This window comes from Talpa occidentalis, unplaced genomic scaffold (assembly GCF_014898055.3).
Source record: "Talpa occidentalis isolate TD23 unplaced genomic scaffold, MPIMG_talOcc4v2.1 talOcc4.16, whole genome shotgun sequence".
Classification (NCBI taxonomy): domain Eukaryota; kingdom Metazoa; phylum Chordata; class Mammalia; order Eulipotyphla; family Talpidae; genus Talpa; species Talpa occidentalis.
In genome coordinates, this window is record NW_023601653.1 from 36155999 (window position 1) to 36168062 (window position 12064).

Here is a 12064-nt window from a genome sequence, read left to right on the forward strand (position 1 = left end):
TCGATCTGCCTGTTCTGCTCCCCACTCTGGCTCTGGTGAATTCTCTCACCCTCCTGCGCTTCTGACTGTACCCAGTGCTTGTATAAATAAATAAACAAATCTTTAAAAAAAAATAAAGAGTATGTTCAATCTTGTAAGAAACTGAGAAAATGTTTTCTAAAGTGCCTCCACCATTTTGCATTCCCACCAGCAATGGGCGAGTTTGTGTTGCTCTACATCCTTACCTGCATTTGATAGTGTCAGTGTTTTGAAGTTTCATCATTACACAAGACATAAGCATCTTCCTATTTTAATTTGCAATTCTCTAATGACATATAATGCTGCACATCTTTTCACGTGCTTATTTATCATCTGTATATGTCCTCTGATGAGATATCTATTAAATAGGTTTTGTTGTTTTTTTATTGGGTCATTCATTGTCTTACTAACGAGTTTTTTGAAAGTTCTTTGTATATTTTGGATTCCTCCTCTTAAGACAGGAGAGCCCTTCTGCTCCAAAAGAAATATTGTATGAACCCTAACATACACAAAAGAGAGTTGCTCTGGCCTGACCTCTGAACCACACCAGCTATGCTACTACACTCCTAAGCCCTCTTCCTTAAACACAGTATGGAAATTAACAAGCTGATGCTGTTAAAACAAACAACAAAAACAAAGCGTACTGAAGTTTGACCCAATAATGGAGTAAAATTAACTTACCTGACTACCACAAATGTTTTCATATTCTTCCACAAGGTCAAAAACTGTAATTGAAGAATGTTTTAAAAAAGAATGCAGGAAATCCGAAAACATACTCATGGATGCTAGAACACATTAAAAAGAAAAGGAACAAAGTGAAAATTTAAACCACAGTCATGAGTCTTTTCTTACTGTTTTATTAAAAAATAATTGTGGCAGGCCTCCCCGGTGGCACAGCGGTTGAGTGCTGGGTTGAGAAGCTGCCCGCAGCCTCTGCAGCTCCGGTTCGATCCCCGGCTGCTCCCCGGCCACCGGAGGAGGGTCCCGCATGGCGTGCAGACCTCTCCTGCTGCCCACTGCTCCCCTCAGCAGTATACTTCGGTCCTTCTGCCTGCTCTGTTCCCGACTCTGGCTCTGGTGAATTCTCTCACCCTCCTGCGCTTCTGACTGTACCCAGTGCTTGTATAAATAAATAAATAAATAAATCTTTAAAAAAAAAATAATTGTGGCAAAATACACATAAAATTTACTATCTCAACCATTTCTAAGTGTATAGTTAAGTGGAATTAGGTACATTTATACTTTTTTGATACCATCACCACCACCCATCCACAGAACTCTTCATTTTTCAAAACTAAAACTCAGGATAGCCAAAATAATCCTGAGAGAAGAACTGGAGGTTTCACATTTTTTGATTTCAAACTATATTAAAAAGTGATAGTAATGAAAACATATAAAAGACATACAGACTCTTGGAAAGAAGAACACAGAAAGAAACTCCTGCATATATGAACAACTAGTAATTGACAAGGGAGTCAAAAATATTCAATGAGTAATGGACAGTCTCTTTAATAAACAGAGTTGGAAAAACTGGACAATCACAAATGAAATTGAAGCCCTATCATAGACCACTCACAAAAATGAACTGGAAATAGATTAAAGATTTAAACATAAGATCTGAAACTGTAAAAATCCCAAAAAAAGAAATAGGGAAAAAATTCCTTGACACTGTTCTTCAAAATGATTTTTTTACATTGTAATTACAGCCAATAAATCTGCATTATATACTTCAAAGTTGCAAAAAAGATTAGATATTAAGTATTCTCATCAGAAAATAAAGTGACATGATGGTGTGATGGTGGAGTTAGCTAACATTATGCTAACAATCATACCACAAATAAAATTATCAAATCCAGTGTTGTGCACCTTAAATTTATACAATGTTATGTATTAGCTATATCTCAGAACTAAACTAAAACTCTGCACCTATTAAACAATAATCTTCCATTCCTTACCTATACCTACCCTCCTATCCCCTGGTCCCTGGAAACCATTTAGAAAGTGCTCAACGTTCACCTATGTTGTAGCTTGTGTCTCCATTTCCTCCTTCTTCTTTTTGAAGATTGAATAATATCCCTGTGTGTGTGTGTGTGTGTGTGTGTAGATATACACACAAATACACTAAACTTTATTTTCCATTCATGCATCAATGGACACTTAGGTTGCCTTCAATTTGGCTATTATGAATAATGCTGCTATAAGGATGGAGATACAAATCTCTGAGGAGGTAATTTTCTTGAATTTAGCAATTACAGCTACTTTGTCACAAAATTCAAGGCCATTTTACCAGCTTCTCCAGGATCATCCTCACGTAACATAACAGCACTGAGAGTTACATCCTCTGTTACACTGTGGGGCTCTGTATTTGGGAAGAACCCAGAACGCTGTGATGAGAATGCAGCAGCCCAATTACTGTCATCCAGATTAGTCACCTTAAAAAAAAAAAAAAAAAAAAAAAGGTGAAGATAGAGAAAAGTAATGGCAATATTTCCATTGCAGGCATAAAGACTAACAATTTTATTTTATACCTTTATATGTATTTTTCATTTTAAAAAGACAGTCATAGAGGTTATTAAGGAAATTGTATCTTTTTTGGATTTTCTTCTTTGTTCAATTCTGTGATTTAAAAAAGGCAAAAAAGATATATTTTGTAAAATTTAAGCTGATACTAAGGTAAAATACCAAAGTCCTACTGTTCCAAGGGAAACTGTAAGTGACAAATGACCCACTTTCTTCAACAAATAATGGGTAATTTAAAAAAGGATGAAGGAGGAATTTACAGATTGAGACTTAAATACATCAAGCAAAAGCAATGTGTTAACCTGTTTGAAACCTGATTTGAACACACCTACTCAAAAAAATTCGACACAAAAATATTTGACACTTAATGAAATATATATTATAGTGAGTATACACAGACATATAAATATAAATGGATATATAAATTAAATGGCAGTTTAAAATAATAAAGGAATTACTCTGTGTGGGGGGGGGTTAAACGTGTTAAATAGCATTGTGCAATGTTTTTGTGGGTTTTTTTTTTTTTTGATGAGTTAGAAATGAAGCTTTATTGTAGGTACACACTCAAGAGTGAATATGGGCAGATTCAGAGAAGAATCACACATTGTGCAATGTTAAAGCATCCTTAAGTATCATATGGTGGAGACTAAAGTATTTATGGATAAAATGGTATGAAATCTTGGAGCTGTAAAGTAATGTGGAGAAAGTGCGTGTGGGTACAGAGGAAACAAGATCAGTCCTCTGTTGATACCCATTGAAGCCAATCAATGAACACATAGAGGCTCATTTAATCTTGGTATTTCAGACATTTTAAAAACTATCCGCTACAGAAGTTTTAAAATTCACCTTTATGTAAAATCTACGCTTGAGCAACCATAAAAATGTACCTTTATAAATCAGTCCCTCAAAGCCAAAGACAGTGCTGGGACTCTCTACAGATTGATGAGGTAGAACTATAGCTTTAGGAGAGTTTTGCTTCAGCTACTGGAGAAAAAGTAAACAGCTCATTTCCTTCTGTTTATTTATCATTAGTATAAGGATCAAAGTGAAAATCTTATAAAGCTATGGCATTTTGCATTCAGAAAAATAGTTCACAACAAATCTTAATATGCAGATATAAACGCTGAATACATTAACATAGCAAATCACTTTATTTTTTTCAGGGCAACTTATATTCAAGACTGCCTCTCATAGATGATAGTAAATAGTAAAACTGGCAAAGCAAATCAAGAAAATGCCTTTCATTACAATGAATTCCCAAACATTTTATAATACATACTAGCTCTATCCTGACCTTTAAGAGAGTAACAATTTTATTATTAATCTTACAGTTCTTGAACTAATAAGGCATTTTCTTTTACTTAAACCCAGAAGCTAATTCATGTTTTTTTAAAAGAGGCATGCATTATTTATTTATTTATTTGTTTGTTTGTTTATACATGCACTGGGTACTGTCAGAAGCGCGGGAGAGTGAGAGAATTCACCAGAGTCAGAGCAGGGAGCAGAGCAGGCAGAAGGACCGAAGTACACTGCTGAGGGGAGCAGCGGGCGGCAGGAGAGGTCTGCACGCCATGCGGGACCCTCCTCCAGTGGCCCGGCCAGGGATCCAACCGGGGATCCAACCGGCGCCGCAGAGGCCGCGGGCAGCTTCGCAACTGGGTGCTCAACTGCTGCGCCACCGGGGAGTCCCTAATTCATGTTTTTAAGTCACACAAGATACGCTGCCAAAATGAGGCAGATTTACAGAGTAAAACTGTTTACTACCTAAATCACTGGTAGGTATTAACACACTAAAATCCACAAGACTATCATAAATATTTTAAAGATCTGTTTAACCGTCAAAAACACGGAGTGGGTTAACATGCGAAACCATTCTTCGGGAAACACCTTATTTCAAATGTGTAAAAATCTCTTTAATAAGCACAGAACCAATCGCAGGGGAGTTATTCTCATTCTGTTTTTAGAACTATGTGTACCATTATAACTACTCCTCCAAGAAAACTTGTTTACGGTCTCAGCTAGATGTAACTCTTTTTATGTTATTGTAACAAGTAGTTCAAGTCATTAATGGTGCATCACAATTTACATTATTTCTCATACTATTGTAAATACCGTTCGATGGTGATTCCTAAAGAGTGTCTATACACTTTCCCCCCAATTTTTCCTTTTCTTTCTTTTAATTCCTGATCTCTCTTCCTGAAGAGAGATCTTCATCAATTATTTTTGGCTTCCTACTCTTCTTTGCATCAAAAGAGAGCTCAGCTTTTATAATTACTAGCAAACAATCACAGAATTTATTTCTTCTGGGCAGTAAACTGACAGATTAAAACATTGTATCTGCATATAAATGTTGCTGGTGTTATAGCTACCACCTGTGATCTGTGACATGAAATGCTTAAGGGCTTCAGTTTTCTGGAAGTCTCACCAAAAAGTATTTCAAGACACACAATCTAGTTATATTCATGATGACTATGATTTCAATTTTCATTAAAAGGCTTTAAGCAAACATCAGACATTTATAAAAGGGAAAAAATATCTCTGCCCCATTTTTCTACATACCATAGATAGATTTCCCAAGAGCCCCGAAGACTGTGTAAGTCGTGGAGATCTCCCTCCTGTTCCAAGAAGGTAAGCAACATCTGGCTGCCTCAGTAAACTCCGGTTTGGTGGCGTAACTACAAATAAGAAGTGATTAAAAAGAATTCCAAACACGCAAGTACTTACTGTGGAAATGAAGCAAGTAAATAACTATCAATAACTTTGAATTTTCATTTTGATTCCAACTAAATGTTTTAATTATTAACATTTCCATGACATAAAAAGGGCCAGGAAAACAAAAAGGTGTGGAACTACTGACCCCTTGCAGCAACTGCCCTTTTATTTTTCTAATTTTTGAAAACTAGTCTATTAAGAAGAATTTTTACTGACATAGATATGCCATAGCATCTTAAAACATTAACAAGCAGTGAAAAAAAGGACACTAAGGGGTCAGTGGATTCTTCCTACACTAAAAGATTTATTTATTTATATAAGAACTGGGGTACAAGCCAGAGGTGTGAGAGGGTGAGAGATGCACCAGAGACAGATGGGGAAGCAGAACAGGCAGACGGACTAAAAACACTGCTGAGGGGAGCAGCAGGCGAGACAGGAGAGGTCTGCCCCACCATGTGGTTATCTCCCCCGGCCAGCCGGGAATCGAACTGGCGCTGCAGAGGCCGCAGACAGCTTCATAGCACTGCGCTCAAGCTACTGGCCACCAGGGAGGCCCAATACTAATTTTTAAAAACACACTGTGGAGGTAGTATAGTATAGTATAGTACACATGAGCTTTTGAGTAAGCAGACGATGTTTGAAATTTGGTTCCATTACTTACATGTTACCTGCACTAATTAACCTCTTTAAACCGCACTTTCAGTTCTAACAAAAAGAGATATTTACATCATAGTTACTGTGTATTTATGTAAAGTACAGTGCCTTACACCTGGTTAAGAGTTCAACAAATATAACTCAATCAGTTTGTTTTTAATTCTTGATACTGTAGCCAAATATGTTTACTGTTAGTTGCTATCATCATCATTGTTAAAAAGTTTAATAGTAAAAACATCTTACAAGGTGGTCGAAATGAACTAGGAGTTTGAGGTATAGCCTGGTTTCTTGGTGTGGTATTAGTAAAAATTTCATCTTGGGATGCTCGAACTGTAGGAAGAGTTAAGAAAAGTTGTCTGCATCAAAAAGATACCATTAAAGTTAGAATTAACTATATTCACACTATACAAACTATATGAATACATTTTTTAAGAACTAAGTATTTGATGATAATCTTTTTTTTTTAGATTTATTTATGCATACAAGAACTGGGGTACAGGTCAGAGGTGCAGGGGGTGAGAGGATTCACCAGAGACAGAGTGGGGAACAGAACAGGCAGATTTGACTGAAATATACTGCTGAGGGAAGCAACGGGAGAGTCAGGAGAGGTCTGCTGCGCCATGTGGGCGGCTCCCTGGCTGGGGAGTGAACTCGTGCTGCAGTGGCTGCAGATAGCTCCATAGGCTGCATCTTAACTGTGCCACCAGGGAGGCCCAATAATCATGTTTTGTTTTTTTTTTTAAATTTAATTTTTAAAAAAGATTTTATTTATTTATTTATTTATTTATTTATTTATTTATTTATTTATTTATTTATACAAGCACTGGGTACAGTCAAAAGCACGGGAGGGTGAGGGAATTCACCAGAACCAGAGCGGGGAGCAGAACAGGCAGACTGACGAAGCACACTGCTGAGGGGTGCAGTGGGTGCGGCAGGAGAGGTCTGCGCGCCATGTGGGACCCTTGCCAGCGTCTGGGGACCGAACTGGAGCTGCAGAGGCTGCGGGCAGCTTTGCAGCCCAGCGTTCAACCGCTGCGCCACCGGGGAGGCCCCCGATAATCTTTTTTTTTTATGCAAAGAGTAAATACTCCCCTCTATCATTTACATGGTCACATGTCAGAATTACTACTCATTGAACAAGAGCTCTTAGTCAGATTCAAATATAAAAAAGGACACCTAATCTGAGTAGAAGCTAACCACACTGATAATCACCAGCAAAATGGAACATCCTTATTTTAGGGAAGCAAATTTAAATCACTGAATTTTAGCAATATATTTATCAAATAACACACTGGTGGAGTTAAAAATAACTGATTTCTACAGCATTTTATTATTATAGCTAGTGTTTAAAGTGTCTCATAAGAAAATTTTATATTCCAGATTGCAAAATGTTGCAATTTTTATTATTATGACAGTTAAAATGCAAAGGATACTTAAAACTCTTTTTTGAGCACTCTGTTTCCGTGCAGTCCTTGTCACCTCTGGATCCCTGATGACAGGGGATGACATCTCTCCAAAACTGCTCCTACGATAGCATAATGAATCTCATGTAAATGAAACAATAATGTGGCAATCATAAAGAACTTTATCATCATGACTGGACCCTAAGTCAGTCAAGGCAGAGATCATTCCAGTAGCCAAGTCTTAGATTTGTTTGTTGACAATACCCTTCCAGATCAAAATCCTGCTTAAGTCCTGAGAAATCTTACCTGCACAAGGAGTTCTCTGACTTTGTAGCACTCACAATGTAATTTCCTCTTATGGAATGAATTTCAACACTTGGAATCTACACTGAAAACACTGTTTTAGAGCATTGGCTCATGAAGGTCTGTGGTATTCCTCACTGGATTGAGGAGTTCCCTAAAAGTGCAGGAAACTTCCCTTTAAAAAATTTGTAGTTTTCAAAAGATGTCAAACCATAGATACAACAAAAACAATGTTATTACCGGTGGGATGGGAGGTTAAATGAAAAAGAAATTCTAGTAAATTGGAGTAAAATGATCCTTCAAGTTACTTCTTTCCAGAACAAAGTAAGAGGCACTAAGGATATCTCCTGTCTCAGGACTACCATAGTCACAATGTTTGAGAATCTCTCTCAAGATTCCCAAAGGTTTAAACACTAAATTGTGTGACTTAACAGATTTGTATTTTATCACAAGAAACAGGTATGCTTTTTCTCCACTTAAAACCTTCAGATAGCTCTCTCTGGCCTACAGAACCAAGTCCAAATTTCCCGGTATAGTTTTTATAATCTGACCTCAACTTACAGGTTCAGCCTTATATTCAGCCACAAACCACCCCTAAAGAAATATATATTGCAGTTGACCATTCAGCTACACAAGGCATGCACTTTCATTCCTGACAGCCTATATACATGCTATTTCTTTCACAGAAGCTTCCTTGTGCTCCCTTTGCCTTCCTGGTGAACACTTACTTATCAAGCAGCCCACTGGGAGCTGGAGACCCACATATCAAATCAATAGATGGTAACTTGGTTTGTTCTTTATTTATTAGCTTCCTAACTTTTTGATCAAATTCCTTAAACTCTCTAGCCTGTGTTATCTGTGAAAAGAAGATGATAGTAACCGTCCTCCTAAGATTGTAATGACGACTAAATTAGCTAACAAAATATTTAATACGGTGCTTAGGCACTCAATGTTGGCTCTTACCATTTAAATGCCAACTCAAAAGTAACCTCTTTTGAGAGGTCTCTCTGAGACCCTGAGGTCTCGCTGAGGCAGGGAAATTTAATTGCTCCCTCGTCTTTCCCCACAGAGCAACACAAGGCATTTATCCCTTTGTACTGTCAGCTTTTCTCCTCTGGAAAGGATTTCGCGAAACCAAGAACCTTGAATAATTCATCTTGTCGCAGGCAACTAGCACAGTGCCAGGGTCACAGAAAGAACTCAATTCAATAACTACCTGATGCTGGAACTTGGGATCAGAAAGCCTGGACTGAGGTCAGTTGCGTCACTGACTGGCTTTATGATCTCGGGTCGGTGCGTCAACATCTCAAATCCCAGGCCACCTCCCCATCCGTCCACCCCAATGAAGAAAGTGCGAGAGCGCAGAATAGACAACAGAATCGCCGTGGGGACGCAAGGGATCGTTATTAACCGTGTCCTCCCCCCTCCCAGGGGCCTTTCTCCCGTCCACCGGCTGCAGCCTCCCAGCCGAGTAAAGGCATCCTAGGGTCAGCCCCTTGGCCCTCTTCGGTTCCCTCCGGGAGTCGAGTTTCACTTATTTCGTTGGGCCAACAAGGAGAGGGGATAAGTGTCCGGCTCAGCTGTCACCCACAGAACTGACCTGTCCATGGCCGTAGCCTTCTCCACCCAGAGCTCTGTAAACTCGACTCCAGCTTAGCCACCGCGTTTCAGCCTTCCCGCTCTCCGGAAGTAAACCCCTTCCACCCGGAAGCAAATTCTCGCTAAGTGCGCAGTAGAAACAACGAGGTGGGCGGGGAGAACCTGCTTTCCCATCCGGCGCATGCGTGATATCCGCCTACCGCCGCAGGTCCGGTCTGCGCAGGCGCAAAGTTAAGCCAAAGTGGGAAGGCGCCGGCTGAGTGGGGCGGGACCAGGGACTGTCAGGGGCGGGTCTGGCTGGGGTTGGTCAGGTCGCACTTTGCCTGACGGGCACTGGTGGGCGTGGTCTAAGTGCCGGGGTGTCCTGCAGGGAATCCTGCCTGGCGTGTAGTCGTGTAGTGATAGCTTAGGAAAATGTGGACTATTTCTCTGTCAGGAAGACCCTAGACTTGGCATTCAGACGGCAGGCTCTGCCCTACACCTTGAGGGTCCCTGTCTTTCATTGTATTCTCATTCTTATTTGAATTATGATAACCTTCCCTACGGTTTTTGATATTGTTTCCATGAAACAGCTTTCCATAAAACACTTTGTTATTTGCTCGGTTATTTTCTTCTCTTAAGGAGGGGAAAAAATAACCTGTTTAAAAAGTCGAGAAGCAGCATAGAAGATGATAGTATTGCCCTTTCAAATTACCACCTAAAAGGACTTCAAAATTTGTGTCAATCCTAGGAAAAGTCGTTTCTGGAAAGGCCTCTTAGTACTTTATTCCCCCCCCCCCCCCCCCCCCCGTGACAACGTGGCGCTTTGGGAAAAACACAGGGTTTTGGGCTCATCTAGGCTGGTATCCCTTGACGGGCCAGTTTCCTCAAAAACGCCTGGGAAAATGCCATTAAAACAGGATGTTAAAAGTACACAGCTCATAGTAAGTCACAAAATGTTAATTTTGTCCTGTAATAACCTAGGTAGTGAGTCCCACCCTCGTATTCTCCTGTTTTCTTAATTTTCTTTGCGTGCAAAAGTGTACTTGATCTCTTTAAAAAGTTAAATGTGGTCTCAATGATTGTTGTCAGAGCTGGAGCAAGTTTATTCAAAGTGTGAGCCAGTAGCTCAGGTCCTTGTCATGTATCTTCAGCAAATGAATTTCGATGTATACAAATGTATATATATGTTTAAAACACTGCCTTGCACCAAAACAATACTTTATAAATAAAATATACTTAATATACATAAATAAGCATATTGTATTTATATGTAAAATGGTGGACCAGGATCGCACCACTACACCATACTGCACTGCTTTACTGGAAAGTTGGACAAATAAGTATCCACAAAGCAATATTGTGTGTGTGTGTGTGTTATGCATGCTATTTATGTGTATATATAAATATAATACGGTATACGTATATAATATATAAATCTATATACACCAATATAGCCCCAAATGATTTTTTGTTTAATTCGACTTCCTGCTCAAAATGTATCAAATCTTAGTAATCAGAATGAAATTCTAACTTTTTATGCAAAAGTAGCAATGACATTGCAAAGCAAATGAACAGCAGTGATATGAAGGTATTTCAGGGGTAATGTGTGATGTAAGTTTGATCCACATGGATCAGACAGCAAAAAATAGAGAAAAAAAAGTCAAAATTGAAGAAGTTCATTAATGAGGGGAAGAAAAATATTTAATAGTGGGGGTGTAAACTATGTATACCCTCCAAGATTTGAATGTGTTATTTGAACTTCATGTACAGGAGCAAAGCTAATGGAAGGACACAAAAAGACACTGAGATGCTTCTAGTAAAGGATGTGGTTGTGTGACTACCAGGAAGCTACTGATCAAGTACATAATGTCTTCTCAGATATGACTTTGTTGGGGCAAAGGTGTTACCTGCTTTGAAAGAAAATAAATATAATATCACTGAGTTCAAATGGGGTTCAGAATTTAAATGTGGGACCTTGTTGACATTTATTTCTCTATCTTACAGTAAGGCAGTGTAGTGTGGTGTGGTGTAGTGTAATGGGATTTTGGCCAGTCCACTATTGATGAGTTATTTCACCTCTTCTGAAAATTGAGATAATAAGTACTGTCCTCAAAAGTCTGTATTGGTGATTAAATAATATTTATGCAGCAATTTGAGAGGTGGTACAGAACACAAAGACTCCTGGGGTTGAGTCCTGGCTCCCTCTCAGTGGGTCATTGGACAAATTAACTTTCTTTTTTTTAAAGATTTATTTATTTATTTATATAAGCACTGGGTACAGTCAGAAGTGCAGGAGGGTGAGAGAATTCACCAGAGCCAGAGCGGAGAGCAGAACAGGCAGACAGACAGAGGACACTGCTGAGGGGAGCAGCGGGCGTGCGTGGCAGGAGAGGTCTGCACGCCATGTGGGACCCTCACCGGTGGCAGGGAATCGAACCCTCACTGCTGAGGCTGCGGGCAGCTTCGCAGCCCAGCGCTCAACCGCTGCGCCACCGGGGAGGCCCTGGACAAATTAACTTTCTGTGCTTCTGTGTAATGAAAATAATAGTACCTACTTTTTTAGATTTATTGTGAAGATTAAATAAGTTGATATACTAAATCACATAGAACAGTGTTCGATATATAGTAACCACTCAGTAAACACTGATTTTTATAATGCACCCCATATTATAAATATTCAATATGTTTGCCCTTTTGCCTTTTTCAGTTTTAAGAAAGCAGGGGTGATGCTTGATTTATTCACATCCACTTACTATTGTCACTTACTATGTACTTAGAAAATTTTTCTTGAATGAGTGGATCATTTCCAATCAATACAATTGCATTCAATTTCTCAAAAAAATTCTAGTAATAATATCAACATGTGTATAATC

At 39.0% G+C, this 12064-nt stretch overlaps 1 protein-coding gene across 3 annotated transcripts in view; it reads right to left on the bottom strand.

Annotated features, from left to right (window-relative positions):
• Positions 1-9385, bottom strand: part of NUP107 (nucleoporin 107) — a 33052-nt gene extending 23667 nt beyond the window's left edge. Inside the window, exons 1-6 of one of the 3 annotated variants that reach the window (XM_037514022.2) lie at positions 9211-9385; positions 7338-7429; positions 6148-6234; positions 5098-5213; positions 2306-2450; positions 700-803 (exon numbers count right to left, since the gene is read on the bottom strand). In XM_037514022.2, coding sequence (XP_037369919.1) covers positions 700-803; positions 2306-2450; positions 5098-5213; positions 6148-6234; positions 7338-7429; positions 9211-9218 — 552 coding nt within the window. In that variant the 5' untranslated portion in view covers positions 9219-9385. Of the gene's footprint in view, positions 1-699; positions 804-2305; positions 2451-5097; positions 5262-6140; positions 6235-7337; positions 7430-8826; positions 9082-9210 lie in introns of those variants that run through there. The other 2 variants (XM_037514023.2, XM_037514024.2) reach the window with 2 other exon arrangements.
• Positions 9386-12064: the final 2679 nt, after the last annotated feature.